Source organism: Phasianus colchicus, chromosome 1 (assembly GCF_987193195.1).
Source record: "Phasianus colchicus chromosome 1, bPhaCol1.hap1.1, whole genome shotgun sequence".
Classification (NCBI taxonomy): Eukaryota; Metazoa; Chordata; class Aves; order Galliformes; family Phasianidae; genus Phasianus; species Phasianus colchicus.
The window spans coordinates 78,532,604-78,559,078 of NC_143436.1; the positions used below are offsets into that span (position 1 = coordinate 78,532,604).

The 26,475-nt window shown below is 38.8% G+C and overlaps 1 protein-coding gene across 1 annotated transcript in view; it reads right to left on the bottom strand.

Moving 5' to 3' along the window:
* Positions 1–21,375, bottom strand: part of LOC116239260 (ovostatin) — a 35,670-nt gene extending 14,295 nt beyond the window's left edge. Inside the window, exons 1-24 of the mRNA XM_031609326.2 lie at positions 21,254–21,375; positions 20,573–20,756; positions 20,056–20,212; positions 19,176–19,228; positions 18,830–18,850; positions 17,677–17,845; positions 17,055–17,139; positions 15,399–15,510; positions 14,334–14,448; positions 14,027–14,136; positions 12,139–12,297; positions 11,469–11,696; positions 10,900–10,957; positions 10,239–10,384; positions 8,457–8,606; positions 6,342–6,512; positions 5,839–5,971; positions 5,119–5,215; positions 4,398–4,626; positions 2,898–3,021; positions 2,440–2,558; positions 1,936–1,987; positions 1,065–1,148; positions 303–479 (exon numbers count right to left, since the gene is read on the bottom strand). Of these exons, the coding sequence (XP_031465186.2) occupies positions 303–479; positions 1,065–1,148; positions 1,936–1,987; positions 2,440–2,558; positions 2,898–3,021; positions 4,398–4,626; positions 5,119–5,215; positions 5,839–5,971; positions 6,342–6,512; positions 8,457–8,606; positions 10,239–10,384; positions 10,900–10,957; positions 11,469–11,696; positions 12,139–12,297; positions 14,027–14,136; positions 14,334–14,448; positions 15,399–15,510; positions 17,055–17,139; positions 17,677–17,845; positions 18,830–18,850; positions 19,176–19,228; positions 20,056–20,212; positions 20,573–20,756; positions 21,254–21,375 (3,055 nt within the window). The remainder of the gene's footprint in view (positions 1–302; positions 480–1,064; positions 1,149–1,935; positions 1,988–2,439; positions 2,559–2,897; positions 3,022–4,397; positions 4,627–5,118; positions 5,216–5,838; positions 5,972–6,341; positions 6,513–8,456; positions 8,607–10,238; positions 10,385–10,899; positions 10,958–11,468; positions 11,697–12,138; positions 12,298–14,026; positions 14,137–14,333; positions 14,449–15,398; positions 15,511–17,054; positions 17,140–17,676; positions 17,846–18,829; positions 18,851–19,175; positions 19,229–20,055; positions 20,213–20,572; positions 20,757–21,253) is intronic.
* Between the last annotated feature and the right edge of the window lie 5,100 nt (positions 21,376–26,475).

The window sequence follows — 26,475 nt, forward strand, 5'->3', positions numbered from 1 at the left end:
TTGAGTCACAGAATAGGTAATGCATGTCTGCTCTGTGCTCCACCTAAGCCAGCAGGATTAGGGCAGGTGCTGTGCTTGTGCAGAAGAGGAGGAAGGGACTTAAAGATGGAACCTCAAAGGAAACATGATGACCAAGTTTTGGTAGAGCAGGAGAAGGAAAGAAAAAAAAGCAAGGCAGTGGATCTCTGAGCTGTGCTACAGCATCAGCGCCATACTGCTTGAATTGCCATGCTACTGCTTCTGCTCACTAGGCCTCAATAGTAATTCAGCACACACTGTAAAAAGATGCACAAAACTCTCACCGCTCACTAAGTATCCGATGGTCTTGGATTTGACATCTTCACTCAGCTGTCTTGTCTTGTCCAGATAATTCAGTACATAGATATTTGGTGCAAAAAGGACCATGTTCTGCTCCCCATTGCCAAATGGCATGAGAAGGAGCTGATGCATGTTCTGCATAGCAGTGCCCATGATGTCACCTGGTGAAGAAAACATGCCAGGGGAATTAACATAACTCATGGCCACAGAAACAGGGAGAGCCATGGAATACCTGGCTGGGTTAGAAAGTCTCTGTTGGAAAGCCTGAAGTATTTTCTGAGTGATTTGTTCCATTCTGCTTGACAAGTCAACAAATAAATACTTGCCCTGTCTTTTCTTAATTAGATTAAATTGCCCATTCCAGAAATACTACCTATTTTAGTGCCACTTTAAGCAGACACTTGATGTCTATTAAAATAATGAAACCAAGGCCAGTACAAGACCAAAAACTTTCCATTAGCATCTCTGGTTTGTAGATAGGTGAGTGGAAGAAAATCTTATGGGCATGAATCTGGTAGCACACTCAGAACTGTGCTACTTGTGGGCAAAACATTCAAATGCAGTGAGTTTAAACAGAAATGTGAATAAGGATGTCACTGATTTTTAGATGCAGCAAAAAACATTGCTGGACAAGATAAGAATCAATGTATTTGCTCAAGATTTCCCACAGAAAGAAAGAAAAGCCCAACAAAGCTTTCATTTCATAGTTTAAAGTTTTCTTAATGTTTCATTAATTTTATGTTTACCAACAACAGAAAAGGAAGCTCTGGGTGATCCTTCTACCACATTTGTAGGTAGATCTATTACAACATCTTGAGTAATGACATCATCTGTGGAGAAAAATATTAAGTATATTGTGGATATTTGTATGGAAGATTGGTTACAGCAAAAATATCAGGGGAGAAGGGAGCACAGCTAAAACTATCGAGTGAAAAATAGCTCAAATTATGCAGTAACTCATTGCACAACAGAAATCGTTTGAACAAGGTAAGGCTGTTGCTCACAGACTGTAATGTCTGTGAACTCTTTGAATTTCTTCAGTGGAGTACTGGGGAGAGATGATTGGTGAATGTCAGGGTTGCCTTTACGCCTCTTATAGCATTTTTCTAGGCAACCCTGTGAACTACAATAAGCATCAAGATGGGATGGAGGGTAATGTTAGTATTCCCTCTTCCATTCCCATTATAAGAAGAAAGCTGAAAGCTGCAGTTATCCTTGAAATAGACAACAGCAAACATGACTGTGTGCAGTCCAGAATAGATTTTGCAAAAAAAGGTAATCTCCTCTTGATCTCTTCATAGGCCTTCTTTCTTATCTGAGCACTTTTGACTGAAGCATAGACAGTGCTTAAGTGACATGCACTAGATAACACAGATTTTGTAGCTGTGAGTTGAACACTAAGCACTGTGATTTAGTAGCTACAATACATAATCAACTGCCATTTAAACACTTCCTGCAAAAATGGGGGGGACAGAATCAACGAATGAGTGGAAAATCCAACCTCCCCTCTCTTCTCCTCCCCTCCCCTCCCTTCTCCCTTCCCTTCTCCTCTACTTCCCTTCCCTTCCCTTCCCTTCCATTCCCTTCCCTTCTCTCAGAAGAACACTGAGCATTCACCTTTCATGCAGATCAAGGAGTTCTGGGTCTCTTCCCTTCTTATGCCTTCAGGCTGGAATGGTGATGGGAAAAAGAGTCATATGCAGCAGGTGAGAACAAAGCATAGAGAAATAAAGCAGTGACAAGAGTATTCATAGTCAGCCTCATCCTCCTCCATCATAAGATGGCTGTACTGAAGCAATAGTTTACAGGTTCATACTTGTTATGGCTAGTACAAAAAGTGAGTTCCCATCAGACAAAGTCCCTCGTTTCCAGCTTCTCCTCTGTGAGGAAGATGTGCATTTACCAACACGCAGTGATCCTCATGGAAGAGGACATCAGATGGGTGTGGACTTGAAATTAGACTGAACAGCCCAACCCGGTCCCAGCCAGATGAATGTGGAGCCAAACAAGAAGTTTGTTAAGGAACCAGAATAACTTTTGCTTCCTTTTTGTACTTTTGCTGCAATTTCCTTTTCTTGTTCTAGGAAGTACAGGGCAAAAAGGAAGTGCTGTCAGCAATACCTCAACCAACAATGCCCTGCTCTGGGTGTCCCTGTAGTCAGTACTGATGTTCCTAAGTGCTTCTTCTTCACAAGCTTCATCATTATTGGTCTCAGCCGTAATGCTGAATAATACATCACCTTAAATAGTAGCAGAAAAGAGGGAAAAATGACCTCTGTCAAGAAGATTTATGGTTAAAGTGAGAAATTGCATCTGATAACAATTATCTATAGAATAGTAGAGTAAATAGTGTAGCACAATGAATGATCAGTTACTCTAGGTAAGACATATGGGAAGAGAACTGATCTCTAAAAATTGAAATGATAAATTTACTTCATTTCTGGAGGGGCCTTTTGGCCTGGACAGCTGGAATAGGGGTAGACAAAATTATCCAGGTTGAAAAAGAATTATGTTTACAGATGAGGTATAAACTGATCAGTAACAGTCTCAGGAAACCAGATAGATTCCAAGCCATTTACCAATTCCTTTGGGGGAAATATTCCAGACATAGGACTTTCTTTTTTTGGTACATACACATCCATCATCTTCTGGGGAGATGAGTTTTGCCTGATAATCAGGGGATTCTGACAGCAAAACGTCAATCTGAGAACAGAGAGAGGAATATGATGTGATAAAGATTTTATACCATAGAAAAATAGTGCTTTATCGTTGAGAGTGGCTGGATCACCTGTACTTATGTCAAGTATTAACAGCATAAAGCAGATTGAAATCTGGGATAACGGTGTACAGGTGAATCATCTATCAGATGTGACTTTGGCAGTGTACTCTTCTGCTCCTCTTGACATTCTCCACTGAGATATTAAATATCCTATTCGTATATCTGTTTCTGGATCAGGATATGGAATTATGTTCAGTTGACCTGGCGCTGACTAACTGGCAAAGGAAGATATCATTTAATATTTGCTTTGTTTTTGTTGCTGTTGAAGAACAAGGTGAAGAGATGAAAGCCTCAATAATTGATATATTTTTTACTAGGCTGTTTAAAGCCCTAGGCTTTTCTTTTTCTTTTTTTTTTTTTCTTTCTTTCTTTTTTTTTTTTCCTAGTCAAACTGTTAACAGAGTTTGAAATAAAAATTACTAAGATGTGTCTTGATTTTTCATCCTTTTGTGATGGTCTCCTTTTGAGACCAGAGAGCTGATTTTCAGCAAATAAATTAAGCAAAAGAAGTCTAGACTTTGTGGTTGCCTCTCATTTTAGGATTTAGCGTCAGAAACAAGAAATCAAACAAAAGAGCTCTGTTTTTCTTTCTTCAAGTGTGTGTAAGCTCCTTCAATGTAGAGATACAGCGCACCTGTGGTCTGGAGACATTTTACCTGGAAAGTACAGAGCACTGAGAGCACAGCCAACCACTGTCTGTGACAAATATTCTTTGCTGCACATACACTCTTTTGGGTAAAGTACTGAGACTTTGATACTCCCTACTTTTGAGAACCTTTGTCCCAAGGAACAAAGGTTTTTCTGTTCTTCACTTGTTGCTCTTCCCATACGCTTCTGTTTGGGAGGTAGAAGCACTTAATTCCTTCATAACATCACATATCCTTAAAAAAGGACCCCAATGAACCGTGATGGCTTACACAACATTGAAAAGTGAATGATACTCCACAAAGCACTTGTTCCCTTCTTTCTTAGATCTCAGAAGACAGTTATTTGTACAAACATCCTAGACACAGTTCACATAGACCTCCTCCTGTTTTTAAGTTATTCAGGAAGACAAATTCCAGACACAGTTCACATAGATCTCCTCCTGTTTTGTAGTGTCTATCAGTCTATCAGTCTATCATTAGATAGAAAGAGCAGTACCTCAATCAAGCACAGGCAGATCCAGTCATTTGCATCCATCATTTTGATACTCTTTTTTGTTTGATTGTTTGTCTGTTTGCTTGCTTTTCCAGGTTACAAAGCCTGCAGATTGCTTGGAGGTGGGATAGGGATTAGAAGGGTGGGCAGAAGTACATACCTTGATGCAGTGATTGAGGTAGTTAAAGACATTGGCTCTAAGCAGGAAATCTTCTCCGTGAATGATGGAGTATGGCAAGGTCAAGTCCACAAAGAAAGGCTGGAAGGCTGTCAGGGTAGCAGGCACAGATATACCAAATCCAGCCAATTCTTCCACACAGAAGGCACTGGCCTTCCATTCAGTGATGGTGTCAGGGATGGTGTATGAGACACTAGCTTTTCCAGTAGAGCTGGTGGGAATATACAAAGAATGAGTTTGGACAGATGAAGCATCATATAACTTAGTTTTCTGTAGAAACTCTAAGTTTTCAGTATGAATGCTATCACTATTCTATTTGTAGAAGTCCCACATCCAAGTCCCCACAGAATTTACCATCCAAGCCTTCTCAGAAAAATCAGTGTGGAAGTTCTTCTGCCCATCATTTCCCTAACTTTGGAAAGAAAACTCAGATTCCTTGTTTTGCAGACCAGTGTTTTAAAGAGAGGTTTTCTCTTCATAGGGAGTATGACTCATAGTACACACATTGTGGAAATAGATGTTTTGGAACAGGTTAATATTGTCATGAAAGTAGGGAGGGCAGATGGTCAGAAGACTGAAAAATATGGTTCTTCCAGGTCAAATAGTAAGAAGAGGTGGCAAGAAATTACAATAATGCAGGAGAATATATGGACATTTAGTAACTTTTAAAGTACAGCAAAGAGGGAGAAGAAGCAGTACTCACTTTATTAGGACAATATCCCAAATCCAAGTTTCGGGGAAGAATTCCCTAATAGTCTCAAGGATGTGTCTCTTCACATGTTCTTCTCTAGCTACTTCAGCTGTTAAGAGATAGTGGAAATTTTGTCAGTCCTCATTCATGTAGTAAAGACTCTCAGAAAGGACAGGCTTTGATTTGCATGAACAAGAATGAAGGGTAAGTAGGGTTCACCCATTTCTTTCTACCTGAAACTCTCAGTATTTCCACACAAGTATTAATTAATGTCACTAATGTGTTCATGAGTTTGGTATAACCTTATATTACTAAGAAAAAAAAAAAAGCATTTATTGAACTGCTCTTGGTCTCTAAACATGAGCATAAGAACTAGGACTCAGGACACTTGGCTCCCAAATCTGTGTGATGGCCACACTGACGCACTGTCTCTTCAGTAACCTCTGGAAAGAAAGGAATCACTGTCAACAGTGTCACTTTTGTTTGACTCTCTCCCAGTTGCCAACACTTCCCAGTATTAAACTGGATATGAATCAGAAGTGTAGGCCTGAAAGGGTTTTTGGGGTACTTGTTATAGTAAGCCATCTCATTCTGAGCCATAGTATTCAAAAGAACAGTTCTGAACGCTGAACACTGACAAAGGAGATTTGTGAGTACTGTCCACATCTGTTCCAAAAAAAATTCTACTTTTTAAAGAGAAAAATAAAACCTCTTACCTATCCCCTATACTACCTGATAATTTGACATGGTGTGTAGAAGCTGTGAATCCTGCATTCAAGAAATATGATGGAGGTCTTACTGTTCCACTAGTACACACAACTGGTTGGCGAGTCTTTGAGTTGGTAAAAAATTTCATGCCCATATCCTGTGAAAAATATATTTTGGTGTGAGCCATAACCATATTGCTGCTGAGGTTTATTTTATTCCTCCCTCTCCCCATTTCTACCTTTCCACCACATAAATGCCCAGAGACTTAGATGCAGACTTTTAGGAGTTCTGTACACAATGGAAAATCACAGAGTCAGAATCAGAATCAATTGAGAATGGATGTCAATTCAGAGAATTTTCCACATATGAGTTCTACTAAGAGCATTGCAAAATTTGTAAAGCTACTACATAAGTAAAACCATAGAATCATAAAATTGCCCAGGTTGGAAAAGACCCTAAAGATCATCAAATCCAACCAAAAGTAGAAACTCACTTCAACAGATTTAAGTTATGTATGGGATATTTACCCTGAGGAACTGATATACATCTGGGCCTAATCCAGAAGTTAGAGGTCTGTAATATAAGCCTTTGTGAAAGATGTTATCAGGTGCGATGCAGGGGTCTTGTGGATCATCTTCTAGATTGAACCCATTGAATATATAGCCTTGTAGGTCTTGAATGGGGTGCAAGTTGTATATCTGTGAGGGAAGGAAACACATGATCAATTTTGATTACATAGTCATGTGCTGGCAATTACCAGCACTGAGATGCTTGCCTGTTTGAAACCATGCTCTGTTACTTGAACTGAAAACTCTTCAACAGCCAGGCCCAGAAGGTGGTGATCACTGGTGAGAACAAAGAACAGTAACTAATGTGTACCCCAGAGGTCAATACTGGATCCAGCCCTGTTTAATATCTTCATTAATAATCTGATGATGGGAGTGTATCCTCATCTAGACAGGGAAGACAGGGAGCTGTTGGAGAGGGTCCAGAGGAGGGCCACGAAGATGATCAGGGGACTGGAGCACCTCCCCTATGAGGACAGGATGAGGGAGCTGGGCTTGTTCAGCCTGGAGAAAAGAAGGCTGCGGGGTGACCTCATTGCAGCATTTCAGTACCTAAAGGGAGCCTACAAACAGGAGGGAAATCAACTCTTTGAAAGGGTGAGTGACAGCAGGACAAGGCGAAATGGTTTTATGCCGAGGGAAGGGAGATTTAGGTTGGATGTCAGAGGGAAATTCTTTACAGAGAGTGGTGAGGTACTGGAACAGGCTGCCCAGGGAGGTTGTGGATGCCCCGTCCCTGGAGGTGTTCAAGGCCAGATTGGATGGGGCCCTGAGCAGTCTGGTCTAGCATTAGGTGGAATGGTTTGTGGTCCTGCATGTGGCAGGGGGGTTGGAGATTCATGATCCTTGAGGTCCCTTCCAACCCTGGCGATTCTGTGATTCTGTGATCTAGTTTGATGCCATCCAGAGGGATATCTGCAGGCCAGAGAAACAGGGTTACAGAAGACTAACGAACCTGAAAAAAGAAGAAGTGCAAACTCCTGTCCCTGGGGAAGAATAGTCAATATATGCTTGGGGTCAATCAGCTGGAAAGCAGTTTTTCAGAGAAGGATCTGGGTCCTGATGGACAAGAGTCAACAAATATGCAAAATCCCATTGTTTCCTGGGCAACATTATGAGGATAGTATCAAGTAGGTTGAGGGAGGTGACCCTCTCCCTACACTCAGCACTGGAGAGGCCACACCTGGTATGCTGAGACCAAATGTGGGCTCCTCAGTATAAGAAAGATGGGAGAGCTGCTGGAGAGACTTCAACAAAATGTCACAAAGATGAGCATTTTGCAGCTAGGACTGTTTAGTTTAGAGAAGAATAGACTCAGAGGTATCACATTAATGTAAATAATTACCTGAAATGAGGGTGCAGTGAGGACAGAGCCAGGATCTTTTTAGCAGTGCCTATTGCTATGACAAGAAGCAGTGAGCACAAACTGGAATACAAGTTGTTCCCTCTCTACATCAGGAAGAAATTTTGAAGTGTGCTGGTGATGGAGCACTGGGACAGGTTGCCCAGAGAAGCTGTGGAGTTCTTTTCTTGGAAACATTCAAAAGGCATCTGTACATGGTCCTGGGCAACCAGTTGTAGGTGATCCTGTTTGAGAAACGTGTTGGACTGGATAACCTTCACAGAGTCCCCTTCCAAATGTGGATATTCTATGTGAGACTCTGTGATTCTTACAGAGCATAAGGATCATGTGATTGCTACCTGCAAAGTAAGCTGGGGCTTCCACCTTCAATTTCAATTTTTACTCTTTCTCAAGTCTTTTCTTGTCCTGCATCCTTCAGAGGATATAGTACCCAGGATAAAGCTGTCTCTGTGCGGTATGCTTATTGACTTGTGATCATCTCCTGAAGCTTCCCAAATGACTGAGTCACTGGTTAAATCAAATCCTACGTCCTTTACAGGACGTCTGACTGCTAAGAAATGAAGTCTGAGTATTATGTACGTATTATTATGACCAGCACATGTAAATACTGGAGGATGTCCAACACATACTAACAATCTCTAGTGAAGAAACTGTAATAGAGAATAAAGCAATATTGCAAGGAAGGAGAAAATGTACTTGTCTGGGTAACTTACTGTCTCTGCAGACAACTCTGTCTCAGTCTTCAGAAGCAGCACGCTTTTATCCACTGCCCTCACAGCACAGAAAGAATTAGCAGCAGCTTCAATCACTAAACTGACATTGGAAGTGGTGAGCATCCGCTTTTCAGAGAATTGCAACTGGACCTGAAATTTATCAAACGCATGTTGGTATGGCTAATCCTTACTGCTTAAGGCTTCTCAGGATGTTGAGAAGAATAATGTAAGATTCTTCTGTTAAAGCACCGTGGGTCTTAGTAGAGGGTGTTGGTCTCCACTGCCTCTGTTAACCAGGCCTCAACTATAACGGAGGCTTAGGCAATAAGCACACTTAAATTCCTATGTTGTGGTAACTTAAATGAGGACTACCTGAAGTTATTCAAAATAAAATGTGATTCTGTTGCTGCTTATGTCAAACAAAATCTTATTATGACACTTGACTGCATGTAATAAGAACTACAATGAGCAGATCATATTTTTACTACATGTTTGTACTACCTTAAAAATTACAGTGCAAATAATTCTGTTTTGAATCTTTTCAAAGCAAAAAAAGAACTTGATACTTGTGTTAGATAAGAGGGAAAAAATAGTTGTTGGAGATCAAAAGAGATAAATGAAAACTTTTGCTTAGCCCCACTTGTTTTATCTTCTTGATTGTTTCATGTTTGAATATCTTTTATCTTTCAAGAACAAAAGATAAGAAAAAACCTTAAAATTGAAATCTCAATTCAAAATTACGAATCAGTGCCCAGGTTTTGCTAAAAGGGAAAAAAAAAAAAAAACAAACAAAAAAGGAAATAAAAGAAGTTAAATCCTAAGATTTTATTTTATTTTTTAAACTTTTTCTCCTGTATGTATGAGGGCTGCCCTGAAAGTAATGCCCCTTATTTTATTATGTTGACTCACAACCTCAGAAGCAGATGTAGGTGGTATGGCAGTAGAAGCTGAATGTTCCCACCAGTATTTTGTTACATTTTGTTGCCATGTGACAGATGGCAGTGGAGGGGCAGTCCAACAAAGTGGCATTCGATGTGCAAGTACATATGAAGCAATTGTGAATCACTGAATTCCTCTAGGTGAAATAATTGCACCCACTGACATTCATCAGTACTTACATGAATGTTTATGAAGACTATAGACTGGTTGTTAGCACAGTGAAGCAGTGGGTGGTGCATTTCAGCAGTAGGAACAGTGACATGAAAGACAAACCATGTTCAAGATGGCTGTGCATATTTTAATGGCATGCAGGATTTTGTTTTTTGCTGGTGAAAATGAATAACTAGTGGTGGTGACTATGTTTTGTAGCTGAGAATATTATTGTTATGTCAAACCATATTACTGTGCTCTTTGTACCTGTTGTAGTTTCCATGGAAAAAAATAGGAGGTATTACTTTTGAGCAACCTGTGTATTTAATTGTGATAAACATAAACTGCATTTCTATTCATCAGAAAAAGTGTAAAAAATTAAATTACACTGTGAAGTGGAGTAAGACTAAAACATATTTTAATGGTTAAAAAACAGGCACTCCAAACTATATAGGACACTAGTATAGTTTTAGAGAAGCAGCTAGAATTTGAGAGTAGTGTGTTTTCAGAAAAGTAGATTTTAATTTTAGAGGATTTGCCCTTTGGCAATGAGGATAGGTGGAAGTAAAGAAAAGATATAAGGCCAAAGAGAAAAAAAGGAGAATGAAGAAGAAATAAAACTGTTGTGTATGTGTGCACAAAGGATTTGTATTCATTTGGCAACAGGTAAGAATCATTATTAGTGCTTCTCACCTTGTTTTTGAAGCACTTCTCAATTGGGAATCGGACACTGTCTGCTACCAGCTCCTTGGCAGGGTGTAACATATATACAAGCAACCGAAGGGCTGGAGCCATTTTCTCGCTGACCACAAGTGGAATCATGAAGGTGCCGTTTTGATCTGTTATTTGAGAAGAAGAGATTAATACAGAGACAAACACAAAGGTCTGCTGTTGTAGCTACCGTACAGACAGACAAGCATCTGTACCAGTCCATGGAGCAATCTGCAGTTGGACTATAAACTGAAAAATGCTGGAGTAACAGACAGTGGCCAGGAGGTGACATGTCAGAGTTTAGATCCAGATGCCTTCAGATTTACTGTGAGTTTGAACACGTGGCCAAACAGCCCTCCAGACCAGACCTGCATTCCCTCCATAATCCTTTGGAAAGATCTTTACATGACACTGCTTCTTGACTCACCTGAAACTGGTTTCTGAACTACACCTGATTTTATTATTATTATTATTTATTTATCAATTGTAGTGATAGAATCATGCACACATGCATTGGTGAAAGGCAATACAGCCATCCCATAGCTGCTGTGCACATCCAAGAAATGTTGTCTTGGTCCCCATTTCCCCAGTTTACCCATTTATTTTTTAAATGCAGAAACCTGATGATGACAACTTAACTTACCAGCCTGGATATTAACTTTAATTTCCCCTGTGAGGACAATCTTGCCTTTTGCCATGCCCTATAAAGAAAATGGCAATACATTTATGGACTATTAGAGGTTGGAAGAAGAAAGTGACAATCAAATTCAACATGCATCAACATGACAATTGATACACGCACATTAGCATGGCTTCAGATGTTTAGATATCAGCCATAAGGCATGCTAGATGCTGCCACTGCTGCTGCCGCTGGCCAGGAAGCAGCAGAAAAAATGACATAAGGGACTAGGGTAAGGAAAAAGTTTATTGGACAGAAAGGAAATGAACCATGGCCTAAGACAGTATAAAAATGGTTAAACGTGGTTACTTGCTATAAAATAAAGTAACCTGGCCAGATATGTCAGATTATTTTGCCTGAGTGAGTGGTTTTTTCTAAGTCAGTTTGGTACTGTTTCTGATCCTAGGTTACTGGTCATTGAAGTGGCTTCCAGAAACTGAAAGAGCTCACTACCATAACTGCTGTAGATGGACTGCCAGAGAGGTTCCTGGTAAAGCCCTTTCAGTGAAATTGTGCAATAAACCTATACTCACCACATAGTAGAAGTTCACGATACTGATATTCTCATATCCTTCTGTGTTCAAGATGTAGTACACAGTGATCATCCTCTTCTGCCCACAGCTCATATATTTCCACAGTGGATCAATCCTCACAAAACTGCTAGTCCAGGAGTACAAGCGCTGGACAGAGAGAGATGCATCTGGGTAGGAAGGCTCTATCCAGCCTTCAGAATGGCACTGGTCACTGGTTTTGTATATTGCCTGATTAGGAGAGGTAGAAGAGAAGAAAAGGAAAACAAACAAGCTCACTAGGGAAATCATTGTCACATACATCAGAAAGATTAGTTCACAGAATCCACAAATCTAAGAATCACATCTAAACTCAAACAGGTAAGGAAGAAGTAGCACAATGACCTTGCAGCCTTGCAGCAAGACATTGTATTGCAACAACTCAGGTGCTTTCCTCACTTCTTTTATGGCTTTTTTTTTTTTTTTTTTTTTTTTTTTTTTGAGAACTCTAGAACATGAAGTAAGACAAAATATATTTTATTACCAGAAGTCAAACCTCATCCCATCTTTTGGGGTTCAGTTTAAGATCAGTTTTCTCTGTCTCCGTTTCCATCTCCCTCCCCCTCTCCTCCATCCTATCCCTCCCCTCCTCTCCCCTCCCCTCCCCTCCCCTCCCATCTTTTTCTGTACTCACTTTCAGACTAAGCTCAGGATCAAACATTCTGGATGTGTCAATGCTAAACAGAGCAATACCATTAACATCAGTGGTGAAGTTGTGCGTATTCTTGTTATTAACAAATAGCTGGATAACTTTATTAGAAATAGGAGAGTTGTCTTTGTCTACCAGCTTGATCTATAGGAGAAGAAAATGATAAATATATTTATATTGTTATGTTTCTGTGAATAGATATGCATAACTTATAGCCATTCTTTCTCAACAGAGCAGAATTGCTTTTTCTCCTCCCTTCCAATTAATACTTTAGAAAAATGTGTATCTTCACTGTCTGGCTGCTATCTAATGCATGCAAAAGAAGCTTCCTCAGAGGCTGTTGCATCACTGAATGAGGAGCAAGAACTTCTTAAGTCTCATCTCTTTAAACATCACTCCTTCCTGACTATACATTTCCAGTTTAAATATACAATCACTTTTCTCCTTTTTTTCCTTTCTTAGTCTCTGATGCTGTTACTTTCCAAGTCTGAAGACTTTTTCTTCACATCTTTGTTCTGAACATTTTTCTCATTCTGTCTCCAGTATCTGTTCTATTTATGTATTAAACAAAGAAATAACGAATGCCAGAAACAATTCAATAAATTTTAGGTTGCTTGAAATGAGCATTCATTTTTATTAAAAACAAACAAACAACAACAACAACAACAAAAAAGAGCAGAAGGAGTAATGATATATTAAATACACTGACTACCCTCACTGTCCAGATACAGAGTGAAGAGAAATTACCTCTGAAGTAAAAATGCACATAGAGAACTGACAGTCATTCTGATAAATGTTGACGATAAATGTTGACTTCAGTGGACTGAATGCAACAAAAGTGAAGGCATATCACGTAGACACACAAAAGACATTTCATAGTGCTGGGGAGAATTGCAAATGGCATGAGGTGGAACAAGTACAGGATAAGGAAGGGATGCATTTTGAGAAAGTTTTTTTATGGCAGTTGCATTGACATTAAGTTCTACATTTTTTGTTTCTTTTTTTTTTCTTCCACAGAAGCAAAGAAAATGCCAAATGATTATAATTGAAAAAAATTTTGTCTCTGAGATGGAGACATCCCAGCCTCCTATCATATGTCATTCTACATTCAAAATTTAGCATGTGGGAAAATGTGTGTATTTCAGGAATTCATTGTGGCACGTGTTGACCACTCTCCTTCGGTAAGTAATTGTAAGATGCACAGCGCTCTGAAGAATGGGGTGGGAGTGGAGAACAAGTGAGAAAGTCATATGAGTATCTTCCAGAGGGGAAAAATTCCTTAAAAGACAATCACTTCCTTCCTTTCAGTGCCACTGATAAAATGACCCCTAATCCTTTCCTCACTGAAAATAAAAAATCTGAACCGGATGTAAGAGGAAGAAAGATAAATTTATATCTACCCTTTCAATCACTGAGAATGATATGGGATTTGTCTTTAAACAGAAAATCATGAAAAGGCTTTTGGAAAAAGAAACTGTTGTTAATTCCTTTTTTTTTTTTTTTTTTTTTTTTTAAGTAATTTCTTTCATTCTATCTTCCATTATATCCCAGTATTTTTACTTTTTTTTTTTTTTTCCATTTGTATTTGTCACTTTTGAAGAGAGAAGCAGTAATTTATATAAAGTTGAAAATACAAGTTAGAAATATGCTAATTAATGGATTATTTTGATCCAAAGTATTTCTGGCAGACACAAACCCAAACAATCTTATACTTGTCTGTGTTCAGAATTACTGATAGGGCATTATATATGTAAAGAAAGAAGCCTAGGCAGAAAACAGTTCCCCAAAATAATCCCCCAATCTTTCCCATCACTGTTACCTTGTTATTTCACCTCAGTCATCTTCAGTACAATCACTTTATGCTCTCATTTACCTGTCCAAAATAAGGAATTCCTCTTCTGTAGTGATGATCCACATTCTCAAACTGTAAACTGCTCATCACTTGAGTTATGGAAATAGACTGAGTAGCTGTAAGTTGCAGACCTGTAAGACATGTGCAGACTTTGTCTTGTATCTTGTATCTTCTTATGACTTAACATTTGCATGGAAATATGCTTATAAAAATTGACATTCTTCTTCAAAAATACATCTTTGTGCTCAGAAAACAGGAGTTGAATACTCCTTCCTTTCTTTTTTGATCATACCACCATTGTTGTTTCTGACTGTGTAGAAGGGATTACCTGTTCCTTTCTCCGTTACAGTGGCTTTCACATCAAGATTCCTCTTGTAACCAATGCGATTTAGTTCAAAGACCTTGGAGCTGAGAACCTGGGAGAAGCAGCCATCTGTATCCAGCTGGAAAGTGAAGAAAACTAATCCTGTTAGAAGGATCACAGTTTACAAAAGATGTTGGCAATATACAAGACCTTTATTTACTGATGTCTTTAACCATTACTGAAGTCTTGTGCAGATGCTTCTTGTGACATTGCCTTACACCTATGACCCAGGACAGTATGCTGCATCAAACTCCCATTTTTTCTGTCTTACGAAGTGTCCAGCATTGCCTGGAAACAGTGGGAGATGAATGACACTCCCATCAGTTTCGACATGAGAGGAGACCAAGAAACTCTTGCAAATAGTTGTTCTATCTTACTCTCCCTGTCAGGCAGATCTTGACTCTGGGGAGTCTGGGAGAATACTGATGCATACAAAATCAATCATGAGTACATTGTATGCTCTCTTTTCTTTCCATTATTTTTTAATTTCTTAGTACACTGTCTTAGAAACACAGTGTTGCATAGTATTGAATGGATACAGATAATCTCTGCTTATAATGATTTATAACCAGTGAGACAAATGAAAGTAAAGTTATTGGGTCTGTATACTTCCCATATCTGCAGATCACTTATTCCACCTGATAAATGACAGGCCTTCCACAGCAGAGTGAAAATGGGCAAAAATTGTTTACTGAATCTTATCAGTTGAGTTCTCTGCTGTCAAGTGGAGAATTTTCCAAAGCTTTCAAAAAGGAGTATTCTCTCATTACTTTCAAAATTATTATACAGGACAGGATCATTATGCACATTTCAGGTGGGAAACTGAGAAAGAACATGTCAGTACTTCATCAGGCCTAAAACCAAGAAGAGAACTAAATGCTCTGAGTTCCTGGAAGTGATCTAAGCAAATAGACGAATAGAGTAAAGTGAAGCAACAATGAAAGGGAAAAAAAAGTGCAGCAAAGGAAGAGATGCAGGAGCACTGTGGAGAGAGCAAGCATAAAGAGGAACAGTAATTATGCATCATACATCTTTGGTAAATGATTGACAAACTGGGCTTTTCTTGCACCTCCCATATGAATCAAAATCCCTGCACACACTGAGCTGGACTTTACCCTCAACAGGCTGGCCATAGGTGTACCTAGGAGAAGAAGAAATAAGTCTATGAGATGATGCTTGAAAAACTGACTTAAATTAAGCTGTTCAGGAATAGATCCAGGATGAGCAATGACCTGGCAAGCCAGGGACTGTAGTAATTTCACGGGCATTTTCCTAATTCTCCTTCTGTTCCAGAAAGATAATACAAATGTGAAGTTGAAAAACTGATAAGTTTTACTTCACTCACTAACCAAAGCTATACTGTAAATCTCAAAATAAATACATCTATAAGGTTGTTGGTCATAAATGACTACTAAATTATGACTGTTTTCTCCACTGTTTATCTTAGAGTGAAGTCCTAGACTTACTGAGATCAAAATGAAACTTCTTGTAACTGCAAGTGGTTCAAGATTTCAGCCTTCTATAATAAATTATGAGATCTCGTATCTGGGTCATGGCAATCCCCACTATCAGTACAAGCTGGGGTATGTAAGAATGGAGAACAATACTGTTGAAAAGGACTTGAGAGTACAGGTGAATGGCAAGTTGGACATGAGCCAGCAATGCACCCTCACAGCCTAGGAAGCCAACCATATCCTGGGCTGCATCAAAAGAATCATAGTCAGCAGGTCAAGGGAGGTGATCCTGCCCCTCTGCTCTGCTGGTGAGACCTCACCTGGAGTACTGCATCCAGAAGTGGAGCATGTTCAGAGAAGAGCTACAAAAATGATCCAAGGGATGGAACACCTTCCATGTGAGGACAGGTTAAGAGAGCCGGGATTGTTCAGCCTGCAGAAGAGATTGCTCTGGGGAGATAGTGGCCTTTCAATATCTATAGACAGAAGAGTTCCCAGGTCTCTCAGCCTTTCCTCATACAAGAGACACTCTAGGTTCCCAATAATCTCTGTGGCCCTTCACTGAACTCTCTAGGAGATCTCTGCCTCTTCTGAACTGAGGAGCTAAGAACTGGACACAATATTTCAGATCTAGCTTCACCAGGAGAGCAGAGGGGAAGGATCATCTTTCTCTGCCTGTTAGCCGCACCCTTTTTAATACGCTGCAGGACATCATTGGCCTTCCTGTCCATAAGTGCACACTTCTGGCTCATGGTCAACATGCTATCCACAAGAATCCCTAAGTCCCTCTTCTCAGAGTTCATTTCTAGCAGATCATCCCCTAACTCATACTGGTGCATATGGTTATTCCTCTCTAAGTGCAAAACCCTAGATTTGCTCTTACTGAAGTTCAGTTAGGTTTTAAAGACAGCCAGAACTTTAAGACAACTGCTAGGATTTAACAGTGGTCTGCCATATGAAGGCCTTCCTCTGAAGTGAGTTGCTGAGAGACATCCTATTTTAAAAAGGATGGGTCAACCCACCAAATACCAGTGTGAAGAGAATACTCGCACAATAAAATGAGAAGAGAGCACAAGTAAATGAAGGCTGTAGTCACTAAATGAGCCCTGACCAGTCTCTTCAGAGAATCTATTAGTTTTGGTATCTCCTCTAAGGCCTGTCTCTTTCCCCAATATCTGATAAATTCTTGCTTGCTGGCATATTTTCTAACTGCTCTGCACTTGGTACTTACACTGCGCAGATTTTCACTGTCAATTCTGAATCCATGACTGTAAGACTTTCTGGTGCAGTGAATGTAATATCAAATTTTGGCAACACTACAACAACAACAACAAACCAACATTGGCATTATTGTCAACATGCAGGTTGAGATAAAATAGCGAATGAGGTTATATCATTAGTAAGAGATGGAATGCAAGCTCAAAACTGGGGTGTCAATATGCCTCAGAAGCAATATGACACGTGAAGACTAATATAGCTGTTTTTTTGAAAGCTTTGAAGAAAAGTAAAAACTTACGAATAATGAATTCTGTGATGTCTAGAAGCATTGCCCAGCTTTGGCCAGGAAAGTTGATGGACCAGGCCGAATGAAGGTTACATTGTCACCATGGATTTTTCCATCAGTTTATTGATCTGTTATGCAGATTCTTTTCCCAAGTGAATCTGGGCAAAATGGTTAATTTCTTTTCCTTGTCTTTTTTCTTCTTTTTCTCTCCAGTTTTTAATGACAGCTATATGGTGTTATATTTGCTAGAGAGCTGTTTGAAATGTTACCAATCAAAAGGATTTCTTGATGAAGATTTATCTCTATTGATGTTTTCTACTCTGACTTAAAACCAGAAGGTAGCATTTACCGTATTCCTCCACAAGGAATGAATGATTTGTTTTCTCTCCTGACTTCTTTGTTACAATAATTTTGTAGTTTCCTAGTATAGGGTCTTCAGCTAGCGGGAATTCAATCTGGACAATGTTAATCTCTGATGTCACATTTTGCCACTGAAAGATCCTGTTGCTCTGTGGATCCTGAGGGGAAAAAATACAGATTCACAATTTCTTTGCATTTGAAATCTTCTGCAATTAGCTAACAAAACCAGAAACAATGAAGCAAATAGGCCAAGTTGCTTATACTCGCTGAGGGAGGAAGTTATTTAATGCAAATACCTTGTACTTATTATTAATGTTGCTAGATTCTCATCTATTGATTTCAGATTAAACTATCCTTTGTTGTGTCTATTTATTAGCCTCAATGATCAGAAAAGGTTACACTATACTTTTCTTTTCCATGCTGAAGCATAGATTTTCTGGCTTCATGTTGAAGGAGAGAAAATCCATCCCTTATGCTTCCCCTCCAGCCTAGCTTTTTTTTCAGATGCCAGAAGAAGGAAGGAAACGTTTCTTCTGCAGTGAGGTGTCATTTTACTCCAAGTGTATTTTATGCTAGTCAGGTTAAAGAATACTCATTCACAGCATTTCCTTGAACTCTTTAAACTAGGGACTGAAACAAACAAACAAACAAAACCTGTGAAGCTCCAAATATTTATGATTCAATGTAGACGAAAGGATAAGTTATAACAAAACCTTTCAGGAATATTGTCTAGATGTGGGCTATGCTTGCTATTTAGAAATCACTGCAAAACGCCACAGCAGCACCAATATAGCTACTAATTTTATCCGCTGCCTATATTTGTTCATAGTTTTCAGGAGGTTTGAGTTATGAAATTATTTACTTCCAAACAAGTTGAAAAAACTGAAGGGAGTGGAGTAGGGTCAAAGTCAGGCACAAGAACAGTTTGACTTTTAAGACTGCTGAGATGAAAGTAGATATGTTTTCCGTGATAGTAAAGTTTGCTTGAAAGTATCATGGAAATTTACAGTTTCAGTTAATTTCTGCCAGTGTACTTAGGATAAGATTTGGCTGTGCATAGATGTGTGCAAACCCATGTAAGCATACGTCTCTAAATTTTGTCTTTATAAGCATGATATATAACAAAGAGAAAAATCTCTTACCTGAATTGCAATCAAAGGGTACTGAAAGAAAAAAAGTGGAGAAGAGATTAGATGTCTGAACAAACACAAATTATTTTTCCCCCAAGATTGTGAGAAATACCTAACTAATAACAGTGATAGTCATCTCTTATTACAATCAGCTTAAGTAGTATTTCCTTCAATAAGATTTCATAAAGAGAACTGATGAAATGAGGATGCTGGGGCAGATTCCGATCATACTGGATTTAGTGCTATCCAGGACCATTGAGCATGTAGAATCAGTAGTGCTTCTGATAAGATAAACAATCATAGTATTTTCCGTTATATTTCCCCATTCAAATACAGAGGGATATTTCAGATCACTCACCATCTCTTGAACAGGTTTAAAATTGAAATCCAGAGCAACAACACGAAACATCACTGGAAAGACAAAGAACAAGGCATTAGAATTAACCAGTTTATTTAGCTGAGCATGAGTTTCTGCATTTGTTAGCACTTCCAGTTTCATCGGTTCTTCTAAAAATCCAGCTTGCACAGGATGTAGATAATAAAATGCATCTGGAGGCAAAAGAATCCTACTTTGTAGAGACTTTGCAGAATGCACCTCTGCCAGCATTATATTCTCATACTTTCACATTAAAGTTTGCTTAACCTCAGAGAAAAGGGATGGCTGCACTGCTATGCAGGTCACACACTCTCAAGTGAGAACTATAATTAATTTAGTGTCTGCCTGCATTAAGTAGACAAATTTATTCCTCTTTAGTATACCACCTCAAAGTGAAATTTGTTGCTTTGCATATATGACAGCCTCAAATATGCTGGTGACAAGATAAACTGACATTTTTTTTGCTAATGCAGACTAATTTTTGTTAGTGCACTTTGTTCTCATCTTCTACAGGATTTTAGATTTTTTTACTTTACTAAAGAAAACTAAAAGGAAAATGATGAATTACTTCATAATGAAAAACAAAAAACATGCCTCAAAAATATCCTTAAAAAGCATTTAATTTAATCTACTTTCCCACCTCACAACCAAATAATCTGACAAATAATCAGGCTGTGTTTGTGGGACACCTTTGTGGCACCAATTTCTTTCCTTTATGCTATTTATTAAGGTAGTACTCATCCATAATTAAAATATAGCTGATCCAGTCTAATTACTATGCTATTTGGTTGACCTCTGGAAAGAAATAGTCTGTCAGTGTTTTCTACAATGTTCTCATGCTATAAACTAAATAAATATTCACCTCTCTGTCCTGGTTTGTAGATAGGTTTGTCTGTCTGCACAAAGACAAAGCTCTCCGTGTTCCAAATCATCACTGACCGCCGCTCTTTCAGGTCAAAAGTTGTGCCCTTGGCTGTGAAGGAAATGAAAGCCAATGGGATAGAAATGACAGGAGGAATCTGAGGAAACAGAAAAAAAGGGGAGGATGTTAGTCTTGAAGTCAATTTCACCAGACTTTGTGGAACACTTCTATTTATGGACTGAACAGCTAAAAAGAGAAATCTATCTCACTCCCATCACTTGATAAATCTTTCTTGACTCTTTTTCTTTTCTTCTGTCAATTAAAAATCTCTCCTTTTTTGTCACCACATCTCTCCTCTACTTCCTTTTTAATTCAGTGTGTTTTTTTTCCTTCCAGCGCTTGTTTCTCTTTGCTAATCCTTGTTCTATCTTTCTTGCCCTTCCTTATATATCCTCTTACATTAGCTATTACAACAACTTTGACTTTTCCCTTGGGACTTAATTTCAAATAAATTTACCGTGAAGTTCAAGCACTGTAGACCATTGTTTGCTGTTGTGTTTTTCTCAAAAATAGTGGTGTTAACAGTACCATACTCCAGGACGACTCTGACAGATACTGTTTGATTGAGGTTGAAGAACTGCAGGCAAACCTGACTTGAAGAATCACTTTGGAGAACAGCAGGCACCATTAGGACATATTGCCTGCAAGATCCAAACAGCACTGTAATCAATCTTGTCATAGAGAATGGAGCCTCAACAGGAACAAACAAAATATTTGTACTGTTCAACACTCATTAATAGGTTTGGAATAAATATTGGACAGTCTTTCTGATGCCCATCACTCCTCCTGTGCAGCACCCAACAATCCCAGCCTGGGTTCCCCACACAACTCTGCCAGCACCCATCACTCTTACCCTTCAGCTTATTACTAAATTATATTTCTACTACTACTGCTACTGTCCTTCCTGAACATGAATATCCATTTCTATGAAAGTTCTACAATAGGCAAGAGTCTAGTTCATATTAAATGAGAGCTATTCACTTGCTATACACATTTTAGTTTAACTTAATTCTCCAAACATGAAAGATGAGGTTTCACAGTATTTAATATTTAGAGTAGAAGTAATGGCATCAACTAGCCTTGTCTTCAAAACCTTACTAGTACTTAGTACTACTATTAATAATACAGTAGTTCTTACGGCTCAGGTTCCTTTCCAGCTGTTGCATGCAGGAGAAGAATAGCCAGAAGAAACTTCAACCACATTCTTCTTACTGTTAGACAGAAGAAAGAGAGAATTTCTCTTCCCAAGAAACAATGCATTGCCTACTAGTTTAACAGCTTTGCAGCATTCCTCGCTGAGAGCTCCAGAGGAAAGGAGCTGGCCCTTCAGCTCCTCCCTGGCTCCTTCTATAAATGCCAGTGCATTTATAATTGCAGCAAGGGGTGGAGATCCTAGTCTGTCCTTCTTTGAAGAACCTCCCCTAACTCCACTGCAACCTAAACCAGTTCACTGTCTTCAGATGGCAAGACTTTACAGTGGTTCTTTGAATGTCCTTAGCAGTCATATTTTTCTGGTGAGGGGCTTCACTTCTTATGATGATATTTGGAACAGAAAAGCATGAAGGGACCTAAAACAGAAATGATCTGTCAAACTACATTAATATTTTGAGAGTTTGTCTCATCGTTCTTGTAATCTACCTCCTGGGTTCCCAGTCTGAGTGAAATAAACCAAATTCCTATACTTTGACACCTGATTCTGATTAAATAATATAGTGGTTTCTCTTTTCACTTCTTTTGTACATATTTAGAATATTGAAGATGCCATTAAGCACTTTGCACTGTTGTTTATTTCAGCTTGAAAATAGCCAGCTGATGAATCCATCCACAATATTTTAGTTCCACAGGGTTCTAGCTTATACCTGCACAGAAGTTACATTTTGCTGTTGTAGTTTTAGAGGGGAAAACCATCTGCTTTCATCCAAAGAGCTATTTATTTATGTATTTATTTAGTAATATAAATAATTATTGTCTCCTTTCATTCTGTCTTGTGCTGAAGAGAAACTAAAGCATTCTATGTTCTGCACCCCACAAGAAAAGCAATGCTGGAAAGTGGTTGATAGTTATGATTTCTTTTTTTTCCATTCATATTGGAATGTGTACTGAATCTGACTAGGGTGAATTTATGAAGTGAGATTTCTTCATAGTATCTTGTATGGCATTGTGTTTTGCATACATGGCTAAATATATGTGAAAAAACATTAGTGTTATACCTTGTGGTGAATAGTGCTTGCACAGTGTCAAGACTTTCTCTCTCTCCTCCTCCATCCAAAAGTCAGTAAGTTGAGCATGTAGCCAGAAGGAACTAATGAATAAATTCCTCTTTTTTTTCTTCACTTTTGTGTGGGTATTTTTGCTTTTCTTAATAATCTGTCTTTATCTCAACCAAGTCTTTTCACCTTCCTTCTGTTCATTTCTTCCAGTGTGCAGGGAGAAGCATGTGAGCAAAAGGCAGAGTGGATGCCAGAAGTGCCAAACTTCATTGCATGTTAGCAGTATGGTTAATTTTATAGACCTGAAGCCAGGAATATATAGTTTCAAAGGCAGAGCATCTTCATAGAAGCATAATTTTCTCCTGAAAAAAAAAAAAAAAAAAAAAAAAAGGCATAAGTAACTCTTCTTGTTTACTGCTAGAGTATGATGCAGGGAATGATAATATGTGCTACCCATGACAACTATGAAAATGTCTTCCTTCATGCCTGTAAATTTTTAAAGAAGTATCAAATCACATGAAAATGAAACAGGGCAGAGTAACCCAGAGTAACCAGTTGTCTGCCAGATTTCTTTATCACATTTGTGGTTGCTTAGACCACAGACCACACAATGACATTCTGCTAGGAAAGCCCAGCTCCCTGTCATTTTAATTGAAGAGGACCTCAACCACTCTTAACAGTTCATAGAATCATAGAACTACAGAGTGGTTTGGGCTGGAGGGGACCTTAAAAACCTTTCCAGTTCCATCCCCCCTGCCCCTCTCCCCACTTTCCATTGTATCAGATTGCCCAGAGCCCCATCCAACCTGGCCCTGAACATCTCCAGGAATGGGGCATCAACAGCTTCTATGGGCAACTTGTACTAGTGTCTCACTACCCTCCGAGTGGAAAATTTCCTCTTAACATCTAACCTAAATCTTCCCTCTCTTAGTTTAAAACCATTCCTCCTTGTCCTGTCACTATCAGATGCAAACAGTTCAGGAGCTTCACTTAGAATCAAGTTCCTGAACAGTTTTCTCTGCCACAAGATACCCACACCACAATCTGTCAAGAATAGAAAATCACTGACAAAGGCTTCATGTTGACATTTTAAAATAAGTAGCTAATATATATTGCATATTCTTACTCTTCCTGACTTTCTCAATGATGGTATTGAGATAATGATGTATTGCAACATAATGAAATACTCATCCCCAACAAGCCTATTTTGTTACTATTTGTTACTCATTCCAGTTCCAGGTGTTTATGCAAAGAGAAGTTTCCAGAGACTAATTTTAAGTCTAAACAAAATGTCAAGTGAGGTAGGTGACGTTCAAATATTGTATAGATGGGCAGGGTAGCTGTGAAAGTTGTAGCTTTCTATTACAGTGAACTTTTTTTTGCCTGCATATAGGTTGGACTCACTATGTTAGTTTAAACTCCCCGCTAACCATAACAGAGAAGGGAAATCTAGTCATGAAATTATCCAGAAAAGAGTATTATTGGACTTGCATGCACATAGTCAAATACCTTGAATGAGAAAATGCTAGCTATTACACTTTATCACAATAAAGAAAGCAAAAGGCCAACTCATCAGCTTGGTTATAAGCATTACCATAAACCAAACAACATTCCACTTGATATAACAAAAGGATCATTTTCAGGATAAATATTTACAAAATCATTGTTACACTTTTTTCTTTTTTTCTTTTTTTACTATATCTCTTTGTTCTTTAAACCCTATCCATTCTGTTTGACTCACCTGTACATACGCAAGTTGCACTATTTGAGGTGCTGGATATTTTTAATCACTAAAATGTTATCTTTGCTAATAAAAACTGTCTTAATATGGTGTACTATAGTGATACTACTCAACTCTGGTAATAATACTCAACTATTCAGAGCGCTGGCACATGATTCCCAGAGCAGTTATGTGGAGAACTTCAAAAGTCACCTCGACCTGGTCCTGGGCAACCCGCACTGCTTGTCCCTGCTTGAGCAGGGGGCTTGGACTAAATGCCTCCCAGAAGTTTCTTTCAACATCAACCATTCTGTGATTCTGTGAACTGTAAAATTCTTTTCATGGAGGTATGGTCCCAATGATTTCTGTGTCAATGAATGATCTGACCTCAATTTTCATTCATTATTATTACTGTAAAGAGTCCTATTTTCTTTTACCTGTGGGTAACAATTTGGCTTTAGAAAAACCCAGTAGTCTCTGGAGCTCTGTGTTGTTGTTGGGTTTTTGTTGTTGTTGTTCTTTCTCTTCTTTTCTCTTCTCTTCCTTCCTTTCTTCCTTTCCCTTCCTTTCTTTCTTTCCCTTCTTTTCCCTTCTTTTCCTTCTTCCTTCCTTCCTTCCTTCCTTCCTTCCTTCCTTCCTTCCTTCCTTCCTTCCTTTCTTTCCCTTTCTTTCCTTCTTTCTTTCTTTTTTCACTGCTGCATTCAAAGGAGGATCAACACAGAGAAACTTAGTTGTTAGAGCTGTGAAAATAAATTTTAAAGCACTGATATGTGTCTATGACTGCTTCCTATAAAACCTTTTCCAAGCAGATTAGATCATAACGATTTGAGTAAAGAGTAAAGAGTAAAGGTCGAAATGCTTGGTTTGGCCCAGGTGGCTGGGGAACAATGCTGAAATATACATACAATACAAACTGCAGGTAAAGTCTTGTTTGGCCAATAACCTCTCCAGTCAAGCATACAATATTTCTTTCATTGTTCTAAGTGATGTTTGATCTGGAAAAGTTCTCATCAGCAAAACTAGCTAAGAGGGTGGTGAGTTCATTAACAAAAATATGTGAATCCCTGGAGGAAGAGTGACAATTGGCAGTAATATGTGACAGAGTTTACCTCAACAAAACATGGTGAAGGAAAGGCTGTAACAGTTTATTTCAGTGATCTATATTTACACTCTTAGAGGAGGCAGTGGTGTAAAAGATGGTATGTGATAGTCGAACAGCTGCAAGGAATCTGTCACAGCTGTAACTCACATGAGTGCTGGTGAGTTCTACATCTTCAAATTCCTTTGTGTAATGAAGCCTAGGTCTGAGCAGAAATAGCTGTGTATGAGCTGAAGTAGTAAGACGACAGTCTTACTTGCTTGTCCTTGCTATGTCCTTGCAGTCCTTCTGGTAAACATGCCTGTCAAAGTTGGGTAGAGTTGAAGGCTGATTATTGACAATACATCTGCATAAGCATGGGGGTGAATACAGGTTTAAAAAAGAAATTATGTTTCCTACATACACACAGTTTACCTGAAAGAACTTGGGCTAAGCTATGCACGCAGTAGTACAGTCAGGCTACCATGTTAGCCAGCGCTTGATTAGGAATGACTTTGCTGTTTCACTGCTCTCCTTATATGTGCAGGACCAAGAGTTATTTAACACCTTCTGCTTGAACTTGACAGGCAACATCAGCAATAGTTGAGTTCAGATGTAGAGACATTACTAATAAAACAACTGAATAAGTCTCTCAAAAAATACCTAATACATAGTAAGTTCATCCCTCATGTAATTGTGAACAAAGATTTTATTAGAGGGAGAAGGAAAGAAAATACTTAATGACATATATAAAGATGGGAATTTTTGACATGTAATTCCAAAACCATGGCTAGTTTAAACCCTATTCTCTGGTGAAACAATGAGTTGACTGTACACCTCTTCTCTAAAACTCCCATGCTAGCATTCAGCTCATGGCTGATATTGAGAAATCTTCTTGTTTACAAAAAAGCTGACACAAGTTGCACATGATTTTTCCATATATTTCACTCTCTTGGTTAGCAAGATACATGAAGCTAAAATAGCCCTCTCCAGCATGATAAACACCACCAAACACATTCTCTGACATTTCACCTTGTTAGGAAAATCCTAACTCACTCTTCGTCATATTCAAAAAGTCATGGCTGTTAGGTGAAGTCCCTGGTGACTGGAAAAAGGGAAGCATCACTGTCATTTTTTAGAAAAATAGAAAGGAAGATCTGGGAAACAACAGGCCAATGAGTGTCACATCTGAGGCTAGGAAGATCATGGAACAGATCCTCCTGGAAGCTATATTAAGGCAAGATGAGAAGGTGATCTGTGACAGCCAGACTAGCTTCACCGAGGGTAAATTGTGTCTGACCAGTCTGGTGGTCATCGTTCTATGAATCTATGAACTCGTTCACACTTCCTCA